We start from the raw sequence: 23,580 nt of genomic DNA, 5'->3' as shown, positions 1-23,580 counted from the left end.
AAAAAAAAAAAAAAAAAATAGCTGAGCATTGTGGTGGGAGCCAGTAGTCTCAGCTACTTAGGAGGCTGAAAAAAGAGAATAGCTTAAGCCCAAGAGTTTGTGGTTGCTGTGAGCTGTGATGCCACAGCACTCTACCCAGGGTGACAGCTTGAGACTCTGTCTCAAAAGAAAAAAAAAGAAGAAAAGAAAGAAAGAAAAAGAACTCAGTTCCAGACCAGGAGCTGGGTGGGGGGGCCTGGGACCCAGATTGGGGGAAGGGCAGTCTTCTCTCTTGCAAGAGAACACAGTAGAGAATTCTGGAGGGGGATGGTGGTTCCTAGGGACAGGGATGGAATCCCAGGGGGCTGGAGCTGAGCAGTGAAGGGTTGAAGGAAGGGGCAGAGCAATCTGGATAGAGGAGGAAAGGAGAGGATGGGAAGGGAAATATGAACCACAGCCCCTTTGCCACCTATGTTCCTCCTGGGAAGACACTAGAAGCCCAGTCAGTCTCCAGCCCTCCTCACCCAGCCCCTCCCCAGGCCTGCTTCTCCTGCTCCCTCTCACCGCTGAGTTGAACCTCAGGTGACAGATATTGCAGGAAATGAAGAGCTTCTTCTTGAGAGGGGAGGGGACCCCAAACGTGTGGCTGATGACAGCTTTCTGCACTGGGTCCATCTGTGAAGGAGGTGGGAGGGGACAATAACTCTGGGGTTGGCTCAGAAGGGGGGGCAGTACAAAATGCCCCAAACCAAAGACTACTGGGGAGGGCTGAAGTCAGCCTCTAGGTAGGAAGAACTTCCCCATCCTGTGAATGTTAGACACAGAAAAAGAAAGACCTTCGTTCCTGGCTGACTTTATCTCTCAGCCTAGGCTTCTGTTTGGAGGCAGGAGGATGGCCAAAGTGATCTACAGGATTCTGGGAAATAGAACTGAGTCTTGGTAGACACCTTGGCATCTCTTGTGGCCCTTTTGGTCACTTTTTTTTTTTTTCTCCTTTGCAAGAATTACAACTATTGAGACAGGGAGTTGGGCACAAGGAGAGACAGGGAAGGGACAAAGGATCCTTCTGTTGGAGTTTCCTCTCCACACCTCACCTGGACTTGTGGCCTGGGGGATGATGCCCTTATCTCACCAGATCTGCCACAGTCACAGGGCCTGAGGCTTCTGAACTCTTGAGAGAGTGAGAGCTAAGTTGAGGAGGTGGGGGGCTAAGCAGGGGGCAGGCAGCAGCAAGTGGAAGTCTGTGGGTTCCCTGAGTAGTAAGATAATTTCTTTGGACTATTAATCTGTTTTTTTTTTTCTTTTCCTTATTTTAAGTCATTTTTTTTTCTTCTATCAAACCAAGGCTTTATATTCCCTTTTCTCAGAGGCCTACATGAGCAAAAGCAGGAATTGCCCGGACTTGTCAAGAGAAACTTTCCAAACTGTCCCCAGGGAACCAACCAGAGCTTTTAGAGAAGTGTAGGGGTGCCGAAACTTCCCTGAGAATAGAAAGAGGTTCCAACCCTCACAGTGTCCAAAGCCGATGAGATGAAGTAAAATTCATAACACCTTTGTCATTCACACACATGAAAATATATGGATTCCTACACAAGACACACAGCACATAAGCTTGTAGGCAGTTACAAATTTGCAAACAAGCAGAATGATATACACTCACATACATACAAATGGCACATGACCACAAACTCATAATCACCCAAACCCACACAGAAACACATGTGCCCAGAGGTCAGACATACACAAAACTTACACATAGAAGACAAAAAGATGAAGAAAACAAAAACAACCCTCAAATACATAGGCACACACATTAATTACATACAGTTATCCAGATACAGAGTTGTTTAGAAACACACACACTGGAGACCAATATACAAATTCACATCTACGTATAACACATAAAGACCCATAGACACATGCTCTACAACAGACAAGCACACCTGAACTGCACACAGACACACACAGATCATTCACAAAAGTTCCTATACAAAAACCTAAGTGGAACCCACAGACTATAGCCCTGTAGGCCCAGCAGTTGTGATGACAGGGAGTAGAGACAGGGGTGACCCACCACAGGGTGACACCATCTTATTCCCCAGTCTAGGAGAGGGCAGGGCTTAGGGATCCCTATTTGGGAGCACTAGTCCTATTGGGGGACATAGGAGAATAAACTCTTGGTTAGACCCAGCTGCTGAGAGCTGGCCCCCCTGAGCCCACCTTCTGCCCACCCGCAAGCTTGGCTGCATGCCCCCACCACCAGCCTGGCCCGTACCGTGCTGAAGTTGGGGAAGAGACTGAGCGGGGTGGCGCCATTGAAGTGGAAGGCCAGCAAATGCTTGAAGTCCAGCGGGGGCTGCAGAGGCCGGGAGGGCAGGGGCAGGGAGGCCAGCAGGGGGCTGGGGGCACTGGAAGCCGGGCCTGCTGCAGGAGGAAGAAGGGCAGAGTCTGAAACAGGGAGCCTCCGGGCTCTCTCCTACTTCTGCAGCCACAAGAGGCTGATGGGCTTCTTGGTTGTGGAGCCAGGGTAGACTCCTGTCTCCTTCGCAAAGTGCCACCAGCCAAACCCAGGGCAATTATAGGTGCCATTTCTGTGCTCCTCCTCCCCACAGTTGGGGAAACAGAGTCCACAGCTCAAGCCTCCCAGCCCAGAAGGATGACCCTCCCACCCCTATACAGAGAGTATAATAGCCCCCTGAACCTCCAAGTGGGGGTGGGGTCCAGCCAAGAGCCAAGAGAGACGGGCCCCTCACATACACACCACCATGGAGACTGCATGATGCACTGGGTTTCCACTTTATTGCAAATTAAACTCAAACCCAAGGGTCTAGGGAAAAGGCCAGGCCCCTCTCCTCTCACTCTGAATATACTTCCCTCTCCAGATCCCCACGCCATTCACATCAAGGGCTGACATGAGTGAATGGGAAACCCATGGGATCTGATTGGATGTGAGCTCCAGGTCTGGTGAGGCCAAAACCACTTCCCCTAGGAGGCAAACATGGATTCCCGGGCCAGGCCTGAGCCCAGTACCTAAAGGCAGCAGGTACGGCACTGTGGTCCTGCAGTCTTTGGTCTTAAAGGTCTGAGGCAAGGGCAGGAAGGGCTAGGAACTTGGAGAGCAACCAGACTTTGAGGAGGAAAAAATTAGAAAAAAATCCAAGGGACTTTTTTGGCCCTTGTCATTGCAAAACCAAAAGAGGTCCTTTAAAATTTTTGTGTGTTAATGCTATGAAAGATAAAAGAGATTTATTTTACATTTATAGATATGTATGTCTATGTACACTGTCACATACAGAAAGCCCACTGACAGCCTATTGGTGAAGAAGGGAAGGGGGGCACGACTACCTCTCTTGAACCGTTGTGCCCTTGAATCATTAGCTTGTGCGCAGAGAGGGTGCTGTGCTGTGTGTCAAAAAACAAGTATGGCACTCACATCTGAAGAGAAGAGATACTGTCAGCAGTAGGTCTAAGAAACAAAGACCAATTTTCTTTTTCCTTAGTTCCCAAGGCCGGGGCTTCCTCCCTCCAACCAAGAACCCTATCTTTTCTAGGGTCAATACTTGAGCTGAGTCCAGAAGAGAAAAGGGTGAGCTACTTCTCTTTAACTCTGCCAATGACAGGAGGGACTTAGGGCTCCCCAGACCTGAGCACCTCTGCCCACTGGCCCAGGCCCCTCTGGGCCCAATCTGATCCTCTACATCCCACAGGGCTGGGCTGGTGCTGTGTGAGCAGAAGCAGCTGGGAAAGGCAGGAGGCTGGCCTCTGGGCCCTGGGAGGCCACAGTTAGGTCAACTTGAGAGCAGCAAGGTCAAGCCCGGTTTGGCCCTCAGAGTGCCCAAGGCCCCCGGCTGGCTGGGAGAACATAAAGAGGCCACCCTTAGGTGAGTTGCGGCCCCAGAAGCCCCTTACCCCACCCACTCTCCAAGAACTCCACGGCCAGCGCAAAGTCAAACTCGTGCAGCTGGGGCCCATCCACTGCGATCTTCACCACGTGGTTACCCCGGCCTTCCCCAGCCCCGGTCTGTCCCCACCACCGCAGCTCCCGACAGCGGCCGACCTTGTCCAGGAGGCCGGCGCCCGCGGGTAGGGCTAAAGCCAAGGCGGCGAGGGCGGCGAAGTCGGGGAAGAGCTCGTGCAGCTCAGAGTGCGCGCACGCCAGCTGGGTGCACAGGGCCCGGGGGCCAAGCCGCCCAAGGCTGAACACCACGCGCTTGAAGAGCGCGAAGTCGCCCAGAGCCCGCTGGCGCACCACGGCGGGCGCGAAGTCGCGCAGCAGCACCCGCAGCGCCCCTTCTCCATGAGCGCCCAGCTCCTCCGGCGCCTGCGGGTAGCGGCGGGAGTCGAAGATCGCCGCGAACGCGGCCACGGTATCCAGCGACGGCCCGGGATAGGAGTCCCGCAGCCCCCTCTGTATAGAGTCCAGGAAAGACCTCCGGAGCCGCTCCAAGCTCCGGACCGCAGCCTCAGAGTAACCCAGCAGCTCCACCCCGCGGTAGGTGCAGCGCCCGCCATCGGCGTGGGAGTCTGAAGATGCCAATTCCTGTAGGAAGCCCTGCAGGCGGGCCCCACCTGAGCCGCACTGAGCTTGGAGGGAGGATGCAGCTGCCATCACCAGGGGCTGCAGCAAGGCCAAGTCCGGCTCTTCTGCCTGCAGGACAAGGGCGAGCTTCTGCACAGAGGGCAGAGCGTCCAGCAGCAGGTGCGTGAAGGCCATGAAGGTGAACTGGCGCAGGGCCAAGGCCAATGCTCCAGCCGTAGGGGAGGCTGAGGCTGCCACTTCCAGGGTAGGCACCAGGGAAGGCCAGGCTTCAGCCACGGTTTCCACGACAGGCAGCAGGGAGGCCCAGGGCACTAGTTGAGGCCCTGCCAAGTCAATAGCTGCAAGGTCCAATGCTGCCCTGAGCTCAGGTACCATATGGGAACTGGGGCCGCCATGGAGGCGGAACAGGGCATCCAGTATGCTTTCATATTCACTCAGGTAGGCAGGGGGCTCAGGGTCTGTCCGACCAGGGAGGCAGTGCAGCTCTGTAAGCAGTGGGCAAGTGGCCTGGAGCTGGGGGCCTACACTCCCCAGGCGGCCACTGGGGAGGCTTGAGCTGAGCCAGGCGAGCTTGGGTGCAGATACGCCAAAAGCCTGCAGGATGTCCAGGAGTTGGCCAGCAGTGGCCTTGCCCTCCTGCAGCTCCACACTGCCCAGGAAAGTGGTGGCAGGCTGGCCATCACAAGGGGACACTGAAGTGGCAAACAGGGCTAGACTGTGGGACTCTGGCCAGTCCCTGGTCTCATCCAACACCAGCCCCACATATGGGGATGCCTTCAGGCGCTGGCAGGCCTCCGTGTGCAGGACACTGGCAATGGCCACCTGGGACAGCCAGGGAAAGAAAGAGAGAAAGGAGAGAGTTAGCTGGTCCTGAGAGGGGTGGGCAGACAAGTAGGGCTGAGTGGTGGCGAGAACATAGGTCTTGGTGTCAGATAGACATAGGGAGTAATCCTGGCTTAGCCACTTACTGGCTGTGCCACCTTGGGCTAGTCAATGAAGTCTGGCTAGTCTCTTAGCCAGTTTTCGCTGCTCTATTTGTATTTTCCTTTTTTGAGAGAGGGTCTCTCCCAGGCTAGAGTTCAGTGGTGCCATCATAGCTCATTGCAACCTCAAACTCTTGGGCTCAGGTCATCCTCCTGCCTCAGACTCCCAAGTAGCTGGCTTTATAAGTATACATCACCACAGTGGGCTAATTTTAACATTTTTTATAGAGAAGCAGTCTTGCTGTTTTGCCCAGGCTGGTTGTGAACTCTTAGCCTAAAGCAGTCCTCCCATCTCAGCCTCCCAAAGTTCTGGGGCAGGTGTGAGCCACCACACCCAGCCATGTTCTCAGCTCCAATACCTGTTCTCAGCTAGTGCCCACACCAAATCATAAAGAGCTCTAGGGAGAATGGTTTTTTCATTGTGTTTTTCTTTCTTTTTTTTTTTTTTTTTTTTGAGACGGAGCCTCAAGCTATCCCCCTGGGTAGAGTGCCATGGCATCACAGCTCACAGCAACCTCCAACTCCTGGGCTCAAGCGAGTCTCTTGCCTCAGCCTCCCAAGTAGCTGGGACTACAGGCGTCCGTCACAACGCCCGGCCATTTTTTTGGTTGCAGCCATCATTGTTGTTTGGCGGGCCCAGGCTGGGGATTCGAACCCACCACCTTAGGTATATGTGGCTGGTGCCTTAGCCGCTTGAGCCACAGGCGCCAAGCCTCATTGTGTTTTTCTACAGCATTGCCCCAGCCCACCTTGTTCCCAGGGTCTCCATCATCTTGTTCAGGAACTAACTGAAAGATACATGTACTCCCAGCTCCTGACCAGTTACACAGGGGCTCAACTGTGTGCTCTTTTTGTCTCTTGGTCATTTATCTGTAGGATGAGATCCAGTTTCCCTCTGTCCTAACCCCAGCACATACATAGCTAGTTCCTAGGACACAGCTTCCACAGCCTGTGAAGGTGATATTGAGCTTGAAGGGGGCCAGGGATAAGCTGCGGGGAACAAGAAAGACTGCGGCAAGCCCATGCACTGTTCTCCAGCTCCAGCACATTCTGTCCTGACAGCATGGGGCCCTCACTTTTCAATAGAAGCCACAAATACAGGCTTTTATATGTAATCTGATTTTTGCTTTTTTAGAGATATGAGGTCTCATTGACCAGGCTGGTCTCAAACTTCTGGCCTCACGTGATCCTCCTGACTTACCCTCCCAAAGTGCTGGGATTACAGATGTAAGCCACATCTAACCTGTCCTGATCTTTTTTTTTTTTGAGACAGAGTCTCACTTTGTCACCCTTGGTACAGTGCCATAGTGTCATAGCTCGCAGCAACCTCCAAATCTTGGGCTCAAGCTATTCTCTTGCCTCAGCCTCCCAAGTAGCTGGGACTATAGGCACCCATCACAATGCCCAGCTATTTTTAGAGATGGGGTCTTGCTCTTGTTCAGGCTAATCTCGAACCTGTGAGCCCAGGGCAATTCACCCTCCTTCAGCCTCAGAGAGTGCTAGGATTATAGGTGTGAGCCACTGCACTTGGCCCCTGTCCTGATTTGTTAAATTTGGAAACTAATTTGGGTTTTTCAAAAACACTGTGGAAACCAGTACAATATTGTGGGCCAATGTTTTAGGCCAACCAGTAAAATTTGTGGGCCAAATAAGCCCCCAGGCCACCCATTTGTAACCTCTAGTGTTAGATGGTAAGAAGAGCATCCCTGTATCTCACAAAGACAGGGCCTGGTCCGGCCTCTTCACAGTTGTACTCCCTGCAGCTGGCCCATATAGTAGACCTTCAGCGAAGGTTCTAGAGGGCGAAGGTATAAAGTGCCCTGGCTGCTGCCCAGGGGCCTGGCATGCTGGGGCTGTTCCCACATGGCTGTGTGTCCTCCCTCCCAAACCCCCCCCTTTACCTCTGGCTGCCACCCACCTGCATGTCCCTCACTCTCCTGGGGCTGTAGTAATCACCATGCTCTGTGCCCAGCAGCGCCTGGCACAGGTTGAACCTCTGCAGCTCGAGCAAGGCAGAGCAGCGGTCATCTGGCACGTCCTCCTTGGCCATGCAGTACACAGTGGTCAGTACAGCCACTTTGGCCGGGTCCACCTCCACCTTGATATTCCTGGAGGTGGGGGTGATAGCCAGGCCTGGGCAGGTCCCCCCTTCAGCCTGGCCCTCAAAAGGGGACTGGCCCTGGTTGACAGCCAGGGCCTGGCGGTGGGCTCCTGAGGTAACGTGGCGCAGCAGGGCGTGGCGCTGGAAGTTGTCGGTGCCCACTGTGAATGCGTTCTCGGCCTTGCCATGCTTATTCCGCACCAGGGCCTGGCGGCACTCAAGGCAGAACATCAGCTTCCGCTCATAGTCAAAGTCCAGCCAGGTAAACTCCTCTTTCCAGTGCTCATTGAAGTACCGCTTGCACTTCTTGTTGGAGTTGGAGGCCTCTCCGGCTGGTTTCTTCCCAGGGGGTACCATTCCTGTTCTTGGGACAGGGGACCCCCAACCCCCACCCAAATGATCTCACCCTCTTATCTCCCCCATACACATAGACAGCTCTCTTGTTGGGGGAGTTGGTGGGGAGGCAGGAGTGGGGCAGCCTATCAGGCTAATGGGAACCATCTACCTAATTTAGCCTGGAAAGTTTGTTTATTCCTGCTCCACCTGTGGGAGACTGGAGATGAAAGAGACAAGGGAGAAGTGTTAGGGGTCTGTCTTAAAGGGGGTAGGGTGGGGCAATAGGGTTCATGCTGCCCACAGAGCCCTCCCCAGGGCCGTTGGAAATGGGTGGAGTCATGCAAAGGGTCCTACACTGTTATCCAAAGCAGGGGAGATGTAGGAACTCCAGCCTCCTGGGAGGGTCTCCTTCTACTCAGGACAAGGCATTGATTAACTTTGACTGTTGAAGCTTCTTAGAACTCAGAGCTGGAAAGACTCATACCATCTATGCAACCAATTTTTTTTGAGACAGAGTCTCACTTTGTCACCCTCAGTAGAATGCCGTGGCATCATAGCTCACAGCAACCTTAAACTCTTAGGCTCAAGGGATCTTCCTGCCTCAGCCTCTCAAGTAGCTGGGACTACAGGTGCCCACCACAACACCAGGCGAGTTTTTCCATTTTTAGTAGAGACAGGGTCTCTCTCTTGCTCAGGCTGGTCTCAAACTCCTGAGCTGAAGCAATCCTCCTGCCTGGGTCTCCCAGAGTGCTAAGATTACAGGCATAAGCCACCATGCCTGGCTACATGCAAGGAAACTGAGTCAGGAGACAGTGATTTTCAGGGCTGATGAGTGATTTATGGCTGAGCCAGGACTAAAATTTGACAGCCTCACTCATAGCCCAAAGGATGACTTCACCAGCCATGGATTAAGGAATGGGATTTGCTTTCTCTAGAGCTCCCTTCCCTACACATACAAGTGCGCTCTCTCTTTCTCTCTCTCACACACACACAACACTGGTAGTGTGGTTCTAGGAAGGGCAACCCTAACTAGGGATGCTTCAGGGGCTGAGCCCCAGACTGAAGGCTCCAACTGGTTGCCTCTACCTTCCCCACTCTACCACCTCACCAGGCCAGATGTGCAGTTCAGGACCAGAAGCCCATTTCCAGCCACTGGCTCAAACATGCCGATTCTACATCCTAATTATCTCCCCACTCTGTCCCTTCCTCTCTATGCCTCATGGTAACAGCAGTACCATTTATTGGGTATGAACAGAGTTAAGCCCTGTGCTAAGTACTTTACAATGCTCCCTGAGAAGACCAAGGTTACTCTTTTTTGTTTTTTTTGAGACAGAGTCTCACTATGTTAGCCTTGGTAGAGTGTTATGGCATCAAAGCTCACAGCAACCTCAAACTCTTGGGCATAAGCGATTCTCATGCCTCAGCCTCCCAAGTACTGGGACTACAGGTGACTGCCAAAACAACTGGCCATTTTGTGTTGCAGTTGTCATTGTTGTATAGCTGGCCTGGTCCAGATTCGAACCCACCACCCTCAGTGTAGGTGGCCGACACCATAACCACAGTGCTGTGGGTGCAGAGCCAGGACCAAGATTACTTTTTTGGGTGGCATTTATCCTCCCCACGCCTCTGTGACTTCAACTGACTTGCCCAAGGTTTCAAAAGTGGCCTGCCCAAGTAAGTGACTGAGACAGAATTAAAGCCCACATCCTCCTGATCCCAGAGGCCACGCGGAGATCCCAGGCCCCACCACCTCTCTCCTAAGAAGCGCAGTTTAGCCCTCACCAGCTTACCCGGATATTGTAGCTGCCTCTGTCTCTGCTTGGCCACTTCCCCCCACCTCACCTTCAGCCAGCAACCAGCAGCCAGCGAAAGCAGCTCACACACAGATCTGACTGCGTCACTCTCTTGCTTCTACCTCTTCAGCAGTACCCCACTGCCAGTCTACACACCTCACCATGCACCATCGAGACCCTTCCTCACCTCTGAACACTTTCAAAGCCCCCCGCCATCCCTGTCTGCCTGATCAACCCCAAAGGTTCACCATTTCCCACATGCACCAAGCTGTTACTTGTGTCTCTGCCTTCATCCTAACAGCCTAGAATTCCCCATCCCTCCTCTTCTCCTGGCTAATTCCCACTTATTCCTTGACAGTAGCTAAGGCATCCCCTCTGCTACCCTCTTCCCCCGTAACCTGGGCTGGTACCTATCCTCTAGTCCCACAGTCCCCCACTCATGCATCTTTGCAATATAGTATGGAGAATGCAGGGATCCTGTATGTATCTCTGCACTTGGTTCTTGAAAGGCAGGGAATACATTTGTTCATTTTCACATCTCTAAGTCCCTGTATGGGCTGGGCATGAAGATGCTTCTCAGTAAAGGTTGGTTGTTTAACAGAAAGAAAGGATTTATTTTGGCTATACAGACGAACACCTTGTTTCTGAGACTGTCAATTAGATGATACTAAGCTTTGAACCACAGTGACTCTGTTTTGTCCACTTGATATTTATACCCAGAGCTCTGTGTGAAACTGACACATAGGGGATAGGAAAAAAACACAAGGGTAGATGAGGAGAATTCCAGGGCCAGCCCATTCAATATAAGGAAAGGCCATCCATCTTGATAGAGGTGAAACTCACTGGCCCTCTTTCCCTGGACTAAGTGGCATGTGGTGCCACTCACCATGCCTTCCTTGACACTGTTTTCTCTTGGCTTCCAAGACCCATATCCCCTGGTTTTCCTTTCCTCTTAGGCACTCCTCAGCCTCTGCAGCTCATCTCCTCTTCCCAGCCATAAACTGCCCCAAGATTTCAGAACCATCTCTGCAGACCACTCTGAAATATACAACCCCAGTCTGGGCACCACAGGGCTCCATATAGCTGCCTTTCTGTCCTGTCAAGATGGAACAACTCTAGACAGGATGGAACTCTCAAGGGAACAGATATGCTCTCTCCCAGTCATCCCCACCTGAAGAAAGGAGACCCATTCTTCCTAGGTGTTCTGGCCAGAAACCTGCCCTTCTAACATCCACTGCCCTCCACATCCAACACCTGGCCTATCCACAATACATTTTTTTTTTTTAGACAACACCTCAGTCTGTTGCCTAGGCTAAAGTGCTATGGCATCAGGCTAGCTCACAGTGACCTCAAACTCCTGGGTTCAGATGATCCTCCTGCCTCAGCCTCCCAAGTAGCTGGGGCTACAGGTGCCTGCCATAATGCTCAGCTAATATTTCTATCTTTAGCAGAGACAGGGTCTCGCTCTTGCTCAGGCTGGTCTCAATGTCCTGAGCTCAAGGGATCCTCCTGCCTCAGACTCCCAGAGTGCTAGGATTAAAGGTGTTAGTCACTATGCCTGGACCACAATACACTTCTAACTCATCTCTTCTCTCTGCACTGCTGCTTGGTGGCTTTGTCCAGGTCACCTTTATCTTTTGCCTAGACTTATGCAGTTGCTTCCTAATGGCATTCTGGGCTTCCAGAGTAGGCTTTCTTATTAGAGACAGAGTCTCATTTTGTCAACCTTGGTAGAGTGCTATGGTGTCACAGCTCACAGCAACCTCCAGCTCTTGGGCTTAGGCAATTCTCTTGCCTTAGCCTCCTGAGTAGCTGGGACTACAGGCGCCCACCACAATGCCCAGCTATTTTTTGTTGTTGTTGTTGCAGTTTGGCTGGGGCTGGGTTCGAACCCACCACCCTTGGTATATGGGGCTGGCACCCTACTCACTGAGCCACAGGCACTGCCCCAGAGCAGGATTTCTAAAAACTCACTGCTTAAAATCTCTCCATTGCCACCTATGCCTCTAAGGTAGTGATTTCAACCAATGTGCCATGGAACTTGTAAAGATCATAAATTAAATTATTTTTGAAAGAAATTCAAAGCACAGGGGTGGCGCCTGTGGCTCAGTGGGTAGGGCACGAGCTCCATATACTGAGGGTGGTGGGTTCAAACCCGGCTCTGACCAAACTGCAACAAAAAAATAGCTGGGCATTGTGGCATTCATTCAGCCCAAATTTTGTGGAGCACCAGCTGGGTGTCTGGCACTACTGCCTGTAGTCCCAGCTACTTGGAAGGCTGAGGCAAGAGAATTGCCTAAGCCCAGGAATTGGAGGTTGCTGTGAGCTGTGATGCCATGGCACTCTACCAAGGGCCATAAAGTGAGACTCTGTCTCTACAAAAAAAAAAAAAAGAAAGAAGTTCAAAGCATAGTAAGTATATATATATATATATATATATATTTTTTTTTTTTTTTAAGAAGTATTCCCCCCCCCCTTTTTGCAGTTTTGGCTGGGGCTAGGCTTGAATCTACCATCCCTGGTACATGAGGATGAGCCACAGGTGCCACCCAGTATATTATTCTTTAACTCTTTTTTATTAACATAATTTAAATGTGCCATGGAAGTTTAACTATAGGTTCAAGTGTGCCATGAGATAAAAAGGTTGAAAAACACTGCTCTAAGGCCAGTGCCAGAATCCCTTTGAGATCTGCCAAATGCCAGGGTTGCTGACCTCTTTAGTAGCCACTCATGTCTCCCTCCTCTTCCAGCAATGCCAGCCTTCTCACAGTTCCTCCGGAGTGCCAGGGTCTTTGCATATGCTGTCCCTTCTTCCACAATGTTCCTTACCTGCCCTCCCAAAACTTTACTTGGTCTATTCCAAGCTAAGGCCTCTGGCCTTAGCTTAACTATCCCTTCGTCACGTGAGGCTTCTCTGGTTGCCTTTTGCCAGAAATTCCCTTCCTTTCTGTCACTGCTCCTGTTCCCTCCATTGCATACTCCACAGCCTACAAATCTCTGCTTATGTCTGTTAGTTCTGTCGCTTTGTCCCCTCTCTGCACCCCCTCCATGTAAGTTCCTTGTGGTCAGGAAAGGTAATGAACTTCTTCATGTCTGAACCCCAGAAAGTGAATAGTGCCAGACACCCAGCTGGTGCTCCACAAAATTTGGGCTGAATGATAAGAGAGAGCAAGCTTTCAGGAAGAGAGAGCCATGGAGTATCTATTGGGTGGTTAAACAGCTGCCCTTGACATGCTTTCCTCCCAGGATCCTGTGATTCTATGACCTTGGCCAGCCCTCTGTCAGCCACTACCCAAAGGATCTTAGAATGGTGGAAGAGTGTACAAGACCAAGGTGATACCCTTCTGGAAGTTTCTCAGTCCCCTTCCATGTACCTAGAGGCTGGGTATCCTGCTCCATTTTGCAGAACAAAAGAGAAAGTAGGCAGAGCACCGGAAGGTGGAGATTTGAAACGTGTGCTGTCCAAGGCAGGCACCACTAGCTGCATGTGGCTGTTTAAATTAATTAGGATTAAATAAGAATTTTAAAATTCAGCTCACATTAGTTACTTTCCAAGTGCTCAATAACCACTTGTGGCTAGTGGCTATTGTACTGGACAGTGCCAATAGAGACTGTATCATCCCAGAAAGTTCTATTTGAGGTCAAAATCCATGACACTCCCCCCACCTCAAACTGAGGGAACCAAGCTGGGTGGGGTGAGGTATAGATGAAACATGACTACGTGGGTTCAACTGTGATCAAGGCTGACCAGGAGGGCACACCTGTCACAGACCCAAATCATTCACATCTCTCATACCCTGGCTAGCTAGATGCAGCCAACACAACTTGTGGGCCCCAGGATGGTTGTGTGGGGGGTCTGTTCCCCCTCCTCCCTTCCACCTCCGTAGGTGAGCCTCGAAGACTATTGATTTAGCCCCAGGATGGGGGTCCACAACCTCCTCCCTAGGCTCCTTTGGACCCATTCCTTGAAGACCCCACTAAGAGAAGACCATAATCTGGTCAGTTATGTGCCAGGCTCCCCGCACCCCATCACCCATCCTCCCGGGAGCTAGGACGGGGAGGGCTGGTGAACTTCCTCTGGGGGGCGCGTGGGGACCAGCCCTCGGCTGAGTCCGGCAGAGACAGGGGCCTCTGCCCGCCCCGCCCGCGCGCTCCTGGAGGGGGCGCCCAGCCCGGCCCGCGCACACCGCCCCACCCGCACACACTCACGGAGACACGGGAGCCACCATCTTGGGCGGTGGACGCTCTGGCCGCGGTCTCCTTGGGCTCCACTGAGCGACAGCAGCCACTAGCGGTAACGGGGGCGAAGAGGCGCCGGCAGCCCTCGCGGTGGAGAGCAGGGCGGGCGCCCCCCCCCCCACCCGGGCTCACCTGGCCGCGCCTACCTGCGGCGACTCCCGCCCGCCAGGTGCGTTCGGTCGCCTCGCCTAGCTTGCGCTGCTGCACGAGTGACTCAGGCTAGACCGCAGGGGTTCATTCAGTCCTCGCGGGTTCCTAGAGGACCTCATATAGTCGCGAGAGACAGGGGTGGAGGCTACAGACGGCCAAGTGCTCTGAGAGTTAGGAAGCAAGTGGATTGGGATCACTCGGCAGAGGGAGGTCAGCCAAGGTTCTGCAGAGCGAGTCACTTAGATTTCTCTGCAAGACAAGTTAAATTTTACCAACAGCACGGCATTCCAGGCGATAGGATGGCAAAGCAAAGACCCATCAGGAAGTTGAAAGTGCCCTGCACGTTCAAAAAGGTCTAGGTGGAGCCCAAGGGGCCCAGTAGTGCCTGATGCTGAAGGCTCTAGGGGGAATGCTGGGAACTTGGATCTTCCTACCTTCTTGCCACGAAGGAGTTTGAGCCCAGTGTTATTTATTTATTTATTGCGACAGCGTCTCACTTTGTCGCCCTTGGCAGAGTGCCATGGCGTCACAGCTCAAAGCAACCTCAAACTCTTGGGCTCAAGCGATTCTCTTGCCTCAGCCTCCCAAGCAGCTGGGACTACAGGTGCCCGCCACAATGCCTAGCTATTTCTAGAGACAAGGTCTTGCTCTGGCTCAGACTGGTCTTGAACCTGTGGGCTCAGGCAATCCATCCACCTTGGCCTCCCAAGGATTACAGGCATGAGCCACCGATCCCAGCATTTTACTCTAATGAGTTATTTGTAATGGGATTGACAGAAGTACTGGAGAAGGAGGGAGGGTAGGGAGTGACCTATTCCTAGACTTCTATGTTAGATGCACAGGCAACCCTTGCCCCTGTCTGGGTTCCCTGCAGAGGTAAAGGGAAGGGGTGGGTTTCCTACAGGAGGAATGTGGGGTGTAGCACCCTCCTGGACCCGTAGTCTTAGAGGCCTAGGATGGAGCTCCAGTTATATTTAACTATGAGGCCTTAGACTGGACACTTAGCTATAAACCTCCATTTCCTTATCTGGGAAGTGGGAATTACAACCAGGCAGGAGGACAGGGCAGGACAAGAATAGGTCTGAGGACCAAATGAGCTACTGGGTGTGGAGGCCATTTGAAGAGGGAATGGGCCTGCCCCTGTGGATCAAGGGGATGCCAAAGCACTTGGTGACCCAGTCTCCCCTTCTAGGTAGCATAAAGTCATCTGGAAATGCCTTCCAACCCTCTCAAAATTGAGTACACTGCTCTCCTGCAGAAGGCCTAAGGCACACATCGATTTGAGGTCCCAGCACACCCAGCCCCTCCAGTGGCTGCTGGGAGCTCCTTCTCAGCACCCCTTGCCTAGCACTGCCCTGTGTCACCCCCATATGCCTTTGACATTCACAATGAACCCTGGCCCCAGGGTTGCTGGATGGTGCATGAGTCAGGGCACATGTACAAACACATGTGGCCTGGCTCCTGGCTCCACTCAAATGAAGGGCAATGATGCAGCCCCCACAGCTGCCTCAGAACGGCACATGAATTCTACATCTCTGCAAGAGTCAGGTGGGGGGTAGGTCTTCTTTGATGGCATTTTGCAGCAGAATAGCCACTCTAAGTGTCTTGGAGCAAGCGGTCCAAGCCCATCCTCGCCAGGGATTCACAGCTCCTAGGACTGTTGCCGCAAAAAAGTGGGCTGGTTCTGATTAAACATATGAACAAACCAGACTAAGTGCAGAAAAAAGGCTGACCCTGGAGGTCCAAGCAAGGCTGAGGCAAGGGCACAGAGCAGGCCTCTTATGAGATAACACCACTGTGGCTGCCACCCAATGTAGAGGATACAGGGAACCACATCTTGTTGTTTTGCCATAATTGGAAAAGATACACACACACACAAGAACATGGGAACACACACCCTGAGGTCCATAGGCACCCACAGATAGTGAAAGGCACAGATACCAAGGCACATGGGTACATATATCTGTCCAGTTAGATGTTTTACGGATGTGTGCACATATGGAGGGGGTATCCTTGCCAAGATAGAGAGATATACATGCTGGCTGAGAGGCAAAGGCAGGCACACTGGCCACGCATGAGCACTCACGTATCATAGATGGGCACGGTTGACAAAGACATACTTGTATATATACATATCCAGAGAAACAGACGTCCATGGACATGCAGACCCCTGCAGATGCATATTCAGAGAATATGAAGCAATAGGCATGCAGGGGCACACATCTTCACAAAGACAGATGCACGGACACAGAGAGCCATAGGCAGATAACGGGATAGGTGTGTACACACACTTCCCTTACAAAACTAAATGCACTGGACTTAAAAGAGCATATAGCCCACTCCCATTCCCCACCCTGACCCAGAGTCACGGAACAGACAGTAGGGCATGTACGTGCACACAGCACATCTCAGATAATAATGTTGTCATTTCTATCACAGATAAACCCAAAACTCTGCAAAGAAAATGGCAGTCCAAGGGAGAGAGCGCACCAAAGGCAGGGAGTGGAAGGTTGACCTGAGACCCACTGTTTGCCTGTTCCCCAGTAGGATTCTCATGGCCAGGGGATTCCTCCCCACATTCTCTAGAGCCCCCCACTCAGGATGTGTTGATGTTCCAGATTCTCCCCACCCCCAAGCTAGAGAACCCCCCCAAAGCCTAATCACAAAAGAAACTGTCGCCAGCCCTACTACCTCCAGGCCCTTGCCCCCAGTGAAGGGTGATGGGTATCTCACTCACAAAAGGCCAGGTAACCTCCTGTGCGGAGAAGTAAGCGGGGAGACCACAGATTAAGCAGGGGGCACCAGTTCTGATCCCAGTGTAGTGGCTGGTTCTCAGGGAGAAGCCCACCCTGGTTTCTGTCTGCCCCCTTCCGCCTACCTCTCTGCTGCGGTAACAGCTTACTCTTCAGCCCCTTCAGACTTTTCCCCCTCCCCTGGCCCCTTAGTGGGGCTTGAAGGTGTGATCTGATACAAGGCAGCTTTGACACAGGCTCCCTGAACACTCATTTCCTCGGATGTGCAACACACCTGGTTCCCGCAGGGTGCGCCTCCACCTCCCCAGCCCTTCCTGCCCTTCCCTCCCCCTTTGTCCTCAGTCAGAGTGGGGGCTTCCCCACCCACTCTTGGACCTAGGAAAGGGTACAAGAGTCACCTGGCAGACGACTTTGGGGGACCAACAATAGCAGGAAAAGGACAGGGCAGAGAGGAGGGGAAGAGGACGGTGCTAGGCTAAGCCCTCTCCCACTCCCCAGCCCGGGCGTCCTCAGCACTCACCCAGGAGCATTCTCTGCCTTTGGAGGCACTGTGGAGTAGTGCAGAGCGAGGAGCAAATGAAACCCAGCCAGAGTGACAGAGGGAAGGGGGGATGTGAGGGACAGGAGGGAGGGCACAAGGGAGGGACTCCTGGTCTTGCCTGGAAAGCAGGATTGTTACTGTGCCGTCTCCTCCTGGCAGGGAGGAGCGGCCCACTTATTCCCTGGTTTCCCGATCCCTGTCACAGGTGGAACAGCCAGGGCATGTCTTTCCCCAAGGGGAGGAATGTGGGGCAAATGTGGAGATGGGGGGATGAGGATGGGGAGGGTATCAGGGAGCATTCTGCCTACTCCCTGCTCCTGGAGGGTCCCTGCCTAGTGCCTCTTACGCTGAAGGAAGGGTTGACTTTTCCACAGAGGCCTCCAGGGAAGGAGGTGCTGCTGGCCCCTTTGCTGCCTGCCTGAAGGTCTTGCCCCTCCCCTGCTCCAGGGCTTGTTGCTGCAAGCCTTACTCATTCTTTCCTTGCCACCCCCTTGTCTTTACCTGTTTTTGCTGAAGGGGAAACTGAGGCTCAGAGAGGAGTTATCACTTCATCACAGAGTGTTGGCCATGGGGTTGGGGGAAGGGAGTCCAGGTGTCTTGCCACTACTAGTCCTCCAAAGCCAGGAAGGAGGGGGGCATTCATCTGATCACCTAGAACTTCTGATTCTCCTCCCCAGTCACCCCAGCCCCTTTCTCCTCCATTTGCTTCTTCCTCCTCCTCCTCTTCCTAAATGCTGGCTCTCTACTCACTAGCACCTGGTGGCTGGGAGGGGGTGGGATGGAGAAAGAGACAGCCAACCCACAGCTGGATCCAGTCTTGCATTCCAAGCCCCCCACCCCCTCAGCATCCTGTCTCCACCAGACAATAACCTGTAATCTCCAGAGCAGCCAATACCTAACCACAAAGGAGGTCTGGGAGGGCTGGCAGCAGCGGCTCCTGAAAACAGGTTTGTTAGGAAGGGGCTCTGGGGGGAAGGAGCTGTTTGTGTGGGGAGAGGAAAGAAACTCAAGCCCAGAGCTAATTAACCCACCCAGAGACAGACAGAATCTTTGTCTTCTGTGAGGCAGGGATCTGAACTAAGCCCCCTAATTCCCTACCCAGACGACCTTGCTCTTCCTGGTGGTCTTGCCCAAGGGTGGGGGCTGCTGATGGTCAGGGCCTGTGGGAGAGGATGTGATGGGCATTCGGAGAGAAAGAGTGAGGCACTTCCCTCACCTGCCACCAAGGAAGAGGAGCAGCAGAAGGCACTGGTTAGACTGTAAGAAGAACTCCTCAGTGGCCCAAGAAGCATAATTTCTTTGAAATGTGCACCCAGAAGCCTCAGCATGGGTATGGGAGGGGGTGACTGAGGAGAAGCCAGCAACCTAGGGAGATACTGAAGGATGGGGACAGACTAGAGGGCTTCCGGGCATCCTGATGGGAGTGAAATTAATCCAACTGTGTTGAGTGGGGTGGGGGGGAGGCTCTCATCAAGCCAGTGACTCAGGCATGACCTGAGCTCAAGGTCTTTGATCTCCAGGGCCCAGAGTGCAGCCAGAGGCTTCCACAGTCTGGGGAGAGATGGGACTGATTTGAACACGAGCTAAAAGGTATGAGGGTACTAAGTAAGGGGCTTCAGCCTCCCACTCTGGCCACTACCCTCTATCCCACTGAAAGACACAGGAACATCTGGTGCAGCTGCAGCTATCCCCGGAGTGTCTACCTTGCAGTCCCACCCAGATCCCTCTGGCCATTTCAGCAAGCCAGGACTTAAGTCATTTCCCAAATCCCCTTGTCTCCCCTCCAGAGGGATGAAGGGAGTAGGGGCAGGCCACTGCGCATTGATGGCTGGGTTGATCCTGCCAAGAGACAAGGGAGAGACTGGCTGACATTTGGATCCCCCCCCACCCCCAACCAGCCTAGGAGGGCAGGATATGGCTGGCATCTCCCCATTTTTCAGTTGAGGACACCGGGTCACACAGAGCAGAGGAGTGGCCGTGGGCCCAAGCATTTGTGGAATGCTCTTGCTGGGAGGTGGCCTGCCTTCCCTGGGCCATCCTCCTCCTCACTGCCAAAACATTATGGCTCCATCTCCTAATATGTGCTGCTGTCCTCAGCTGGGCGTGGGGGTGGGTGGTGTGAGGCGGAATCTGAGCCCAGTTATGTGGCCTAGGGTATATTACTTCTTCTCTCTGAGCCCCAGTGTCCCAATTTGAAAAGTGAGGACTGATGCCATCATTACTCCTAGGATGGCTGGGGGAGGGGTAGCACATCTACAAGTGCTGCATAGACAGCTCAGCCCCAAAGCAGATGCTCCCCATGGGGCTGGGGGTGGCTCACAGAGCCTCGCCTTTCTGTCCCCTTATTCCCTGTGCTGGCCTGACATCCTCTTCAGAGGTTGGAGCTAGGTTAAGCCAGCAAACCTTTCTCTCTGTGCAGATGTTGGGGACCACGCAGAGCTGTGTGTAGGGGTATGAGCTGATCAAGTGGTCATTGAGTTTGGCCTTATCACAGGGAGGTTCCGGTGCCCATACCTCCCTTAAGAGGGTGAGAGATGGCTTAAGATACATTCCTGAAGAATGAAAAGGCCTCCTGTGTGGGAGAAAGATGTGGGTGTGGGCAGGGAAAGTAGAGGAGACGGGGAGATGGGAACGTGTGGGGTGCCTTCTGTCTCTGCATCCTGTGCCACCATGGTACTCTGGGCTCACGTGGGGCCAGGGGCCAGAAGTGACAATTCGAGGAGCCAGGCTTGGCTGAGGAAGGAGGCCTCTGACTCAGGCATTGGTGAGAAGGCTCGGAGAGGAAGAGTGACCCCCACCTCCCTCCTGCAGACCAGATGGCCTGAGGGACATGAGCAGGAGAGGGTCCCTGCCTCACTGCTTGTGACTGCCTGTCACTGTGGAAGCCTCCAGCCCCACAGGCCCCTAATCAAAGTGACAGCTCACAGGGAACAAGTGGCCTCCTGGCTACCACAGGACTGAGATCTCGTGTCTCAGTGTAGTGTGCAGCCTAGACAGCTAGTGTCTAGGAACAAAGCAGCGTGGTAAGGGCTCCCCACACTTTGCCTCAGCCCCCTTGAAGTAAGCGTGGCTCTCCCCACATTTCCCCCAGGAGTTTGCTCAGCTGCACCCTAAGGGCTGTCTGCTCTTTGTGGAGAGGGGGATGCTGGCCCAGTCCCCATCTCAGGCAAAGCTGGAAGGGGCATTCAGGATGGCTGACAGCCCTGACATGCCTCCCCTTTCCCCACCTCCACCTCAGTTGCTAATACCTTCTTGTTGGTTCCTCCCCCTCTAGATTGTGAGTGTCCAAGATCCAAAGGCAGGCCCCGGGGACTACTCAGTGGAGTATCCCATCCACCTGCACAGGCTGGGAGAGAGCTGGACATAGAAGTGATGGACAGACAGACAACCGGATGGGCAGACTTAGCAGGTCTGATTTAAGAATTTAGACTGCAGCACCCAGCCTCAGGCCTCCTGGAGGCCCCAGACCAACCCAATACTGAGGAAGGCAGGCATGCGGGAGGTCCCCATAGCTCTGGGCAGCCTATCCCTGGCCAGGGGTATTTTGGAAACTAGTTTTTTCTCTTCAACCCCACCTGCTTTCTCCACTTTGGCATGGCTGGGTGGGCAAAAGAGGGGCTGTTGGCCCAAAGACGCTGTGTTCTAGGGGAGTAGGAGCCAGACGACACCCTCGGGCCACAGGCCTGGCCTTCCCCACCCAACACCCAGTCCTGCTTCCCTCTCAGTGCCCCCCCCCCTTCTAATAACTAAGCTGCCATCTACAGCATGGCCACAGCCAGAATCATCCAGGCTACCTCCCTTCCCTATAGCCCCCCACCCCATCAGTTACCACATCTTGACTGTTCTGCTACAGAAAAGGCTCTAGAATCTATTTCTCCCTCTCATCCCCCCTTTTCTTCTCATGAACCCACAGTTCTCACCCTTCCCCTTTGCCAGAGACATCTAGAAACACTAACTCCTGCTTAAACTCATTTGGTGATACCCCCTTTAGAACAAAGGCCAAAGCCAGTCTGGTGGCAAGTCTCTCAGAGGTAGTTCTTGCTTTCTCCACGACCTCCCCCAGGCTCACGGGATACCCAGCACACGCCCAGGACATGCTCACTGCTCCTGGGGGGCCACAGGCTTTCAGGTCTTGGCGTGTTTGCTCCAGCTGCTTCCCTGCCTGGGATTCCTGCTCCGTCTCCAATATCTACCATCACTATGCTGTCTTTGAAGCTCTTTCTGACTTCTTGTTCACCTCTCCCTCCTCTGATTTCTTGAAGCACCCTGTACCCATCTCTGGAAAGCCTGTTATTATCTTAGAACAAACTTGTCTGCATGTGTGTTATTTTGACAGCTCTTTCCTGACAGGCAGATATGACGCCTTTTAATCTCCCAACAGCAGCTTGCACTTAGTAGGTCATTGATAAACATTTGATGAATTAGTGAGTGACTCATGAATCCAGACGCCTGCTCCAGAAAGATCCAGCAGTCAGATATACATCTTGCTCAGAGTCCCAGCCTCTGTTCAGCTTCCACCATGACTCCTGCCTGGAATGCCCCTCCTCTCCTCACGCATCTTCCAGGCTCAGCATCCCATCCTTCAGAAGGACTTCCCTGGTACCCCCAGGGAGAACTGCCCTTTTCCCTTTGTGTGCTTGGGGGTATGTCCCATGTGGCACCACAACATTCCTCTGTTCTTTTCATGGCTGTCTCTACCCAAAAGACAGACTCAATCTTGGGACAGATGCTGAGTAAAGACTGGATCTTATTTGTCTCCAGCCTCCGGCGGGTGGGGGGAACAGTGGGTGCCCCATGAATAGCACCGAAAGAACAGGCAGCTTACAAGAGGGTGTCTGAGTTCAGAGCGTAGCCTCTGGCAAAGCTACTGCCCTTGGCTATAAGGAAGGTTTCCAGTGGCCATTCCCTAGAGACCAGGGTTAAGTTCCTGTCCTTCCCACCTCCTCACACCGGGCCTGGCTATAAATCTGTGTCTCCTGGCAGCCAGCAGCCTGAGCCATTCCTATTTCCCCATGGCCCCTCTGTGCCTGTCAGCCAGAATCACTCTCATAGATGCATTCACCCATTTCCCCCGGAAATCTGCCTTGCAGCCAGCTGCCCCTTCAGTGCTCACAGCCAAACCTCTGCAAAGTCACCCCAGCTAGGGAGAGCAGAAATCCCGGCCAGGAGTCCAGCAGCCAAAGAGAGAGGTGCCTGTCATTGTCCCTTAGTGGGAGTGCTGTGAACCTTGCTGACCTTACTTTTGGAGACCAGACACAGAGCAGGAGTTTGGCACACCTGCCCGCGAGGCGCTTGTCTGAAAGACTATCCCTGCCAGGGGGCTCCAGACTGGACAAATGCTGCTTAGAATCCTGATTCCAAAAGACCCCACAGGGAGAGCCCCCAGAACGAGACTCCGAGGAGGCTTAGTGACCTGCAGTTCCTGAGAGATCCCCTAGAAGGATTATCCAGATGCAAAACTTGATATCAGGGGAACCTCAGAACCTAAGACCCCATTGAGGTTACCTCAGACCCACAAGAGGGAGGCCACAGATCCAAAACTCTTCAGAGTGGCCCAGAGAGATCCTCCCCTGGGGAGGCCTAGACCAAGGTTGTGGGAGCAGTGCCCCTCCACACTGACCTGGCCCTGAGGGGATCTTCCCCAAGCTGAGCTGCCGGAGCCGCCTCTGGTGGGCCCGCCCCCCGCAGTGCACCTGGGCCTGGGCTGCCGAGTTCAGCTGGATGTTGCAGACGTCACAGAGCGTGTATGATGGCCGTTTTCTTTCCCGCTTGGGCTTAGGTGGTTCTGGGGGCCTCGGGGGGCATTCAGCAGCTCCAGATATGGGGGGCTCCTTCTCAACTGGGGGGGATGGGCTCAGTGGCCGCTTCATACCTGGGCAGACAGAGACAAATGAAAGGCTTAATGGTCATGAATACATAGGAAGGAGCAGACGGGGAATCGAGACTGGGAGCTGCCTAAGCTCTATATCCTAGCTGAAACTCCCCAGCTTGTGGAGACCCCCAGCCTAAGGATGGGTAAAGGGAGCATAAAGGGGTCCATTTTAAGCAAAGCAGCATTAAAATATGGGAATATCTGGGAGGGCATCAGAAATGTCTACAAGCTGGAGGCCGAGACACCTGGGTACGTGGAGGGCCACAGAACAAAGTTCAGAGGCAGAACCTCAG

General features: G+C 53.3%; 2 protein-coding genes across 2 annotated transcripts in view; both read right to left on the bottom strand.

Annotated features, from left to right (window-relative positions):
• Positions 1-23,285, bottom strand: part of LOC100962545 (zinc finger protein 385C) — a 29,480-nt gene extending 6,195 nt beyond the window's left edge. The window contains exons 1-3 of the mRNA XM_003786355.1: positions 23,036-23,285; positions 2,255-2,403; positions 544-654 (exon numbers count right to left, since the gene is read on the bottom strand). Of these exons, the coding sequence (XP_003786403.1) occupies positions 544-654; positions 2,255-2,403; positions 23,036-23,285 (510 nt within the window). The remainder of the gene's footprint in view (positions 1-543; positions 655-2,254; positions 2,404-23,035) is intronic.
• Positions 3,857-13,984, bottom strand: LOC111723997 (transmembrane protein C17orf113). The gene is made up of 3 exons (XM_023510997.1): positions 13,942-13,984; positions 7,421-8,156; positions 3,857-5,341 (listed from the first exon to the last, which is right to left on the bottom strand). The coding sequence occupies exons 2-3, from the start codon at positions 7,958-7,960 to the stop codon at positions 3,857-3,859; spliced, it is 2,025 nt and encodes a 674-aa protein (XP_023366765.1). The 5' UTR covers positions 7,961-8,156; positions 13,942-13,984.
• Positions 23,286-23,580: the final 295 nt, after the last annotated feature.

The sequence above is a fragment of the Otolemur garnettii genome, unplaced genomic scaffold, assembly GCF_000181295.1.
Source record: "Otolemur garnettii isolate 467f Iridium unplaced genomic scaffold, OtoGar3 scaffold00018, whole genome shotgun sequence".
Taxonomy (NCBI): domain Eukaryota; kingdom Metazoa; phylum Chordata; class Mammalia; order Primates; family Galagidae; genus Otolemur; species Otolemur garnettii.
This window is presented reverse-complemented; position numbering and strand designations above follow the sequence as displayed.

Excerpts from the sequence above, each read along its gene's own strand:
- LOC111723997 (XM_023510997.1), bottom strand. The coding sequence starts at position 7,960 with ATGGTACCCCCTGGGAAGAAACCAGCCGGAGAGGCCTCCAACTCCAAC. Across the intron at positions 5,342-7,420 it reads GGAGAGTGAGGGACATGCAG|GTGGCCATTGCCAGTGTCCT; the intron begins GTGGGTGGCAGC and ends TGGCTGTCCCAG.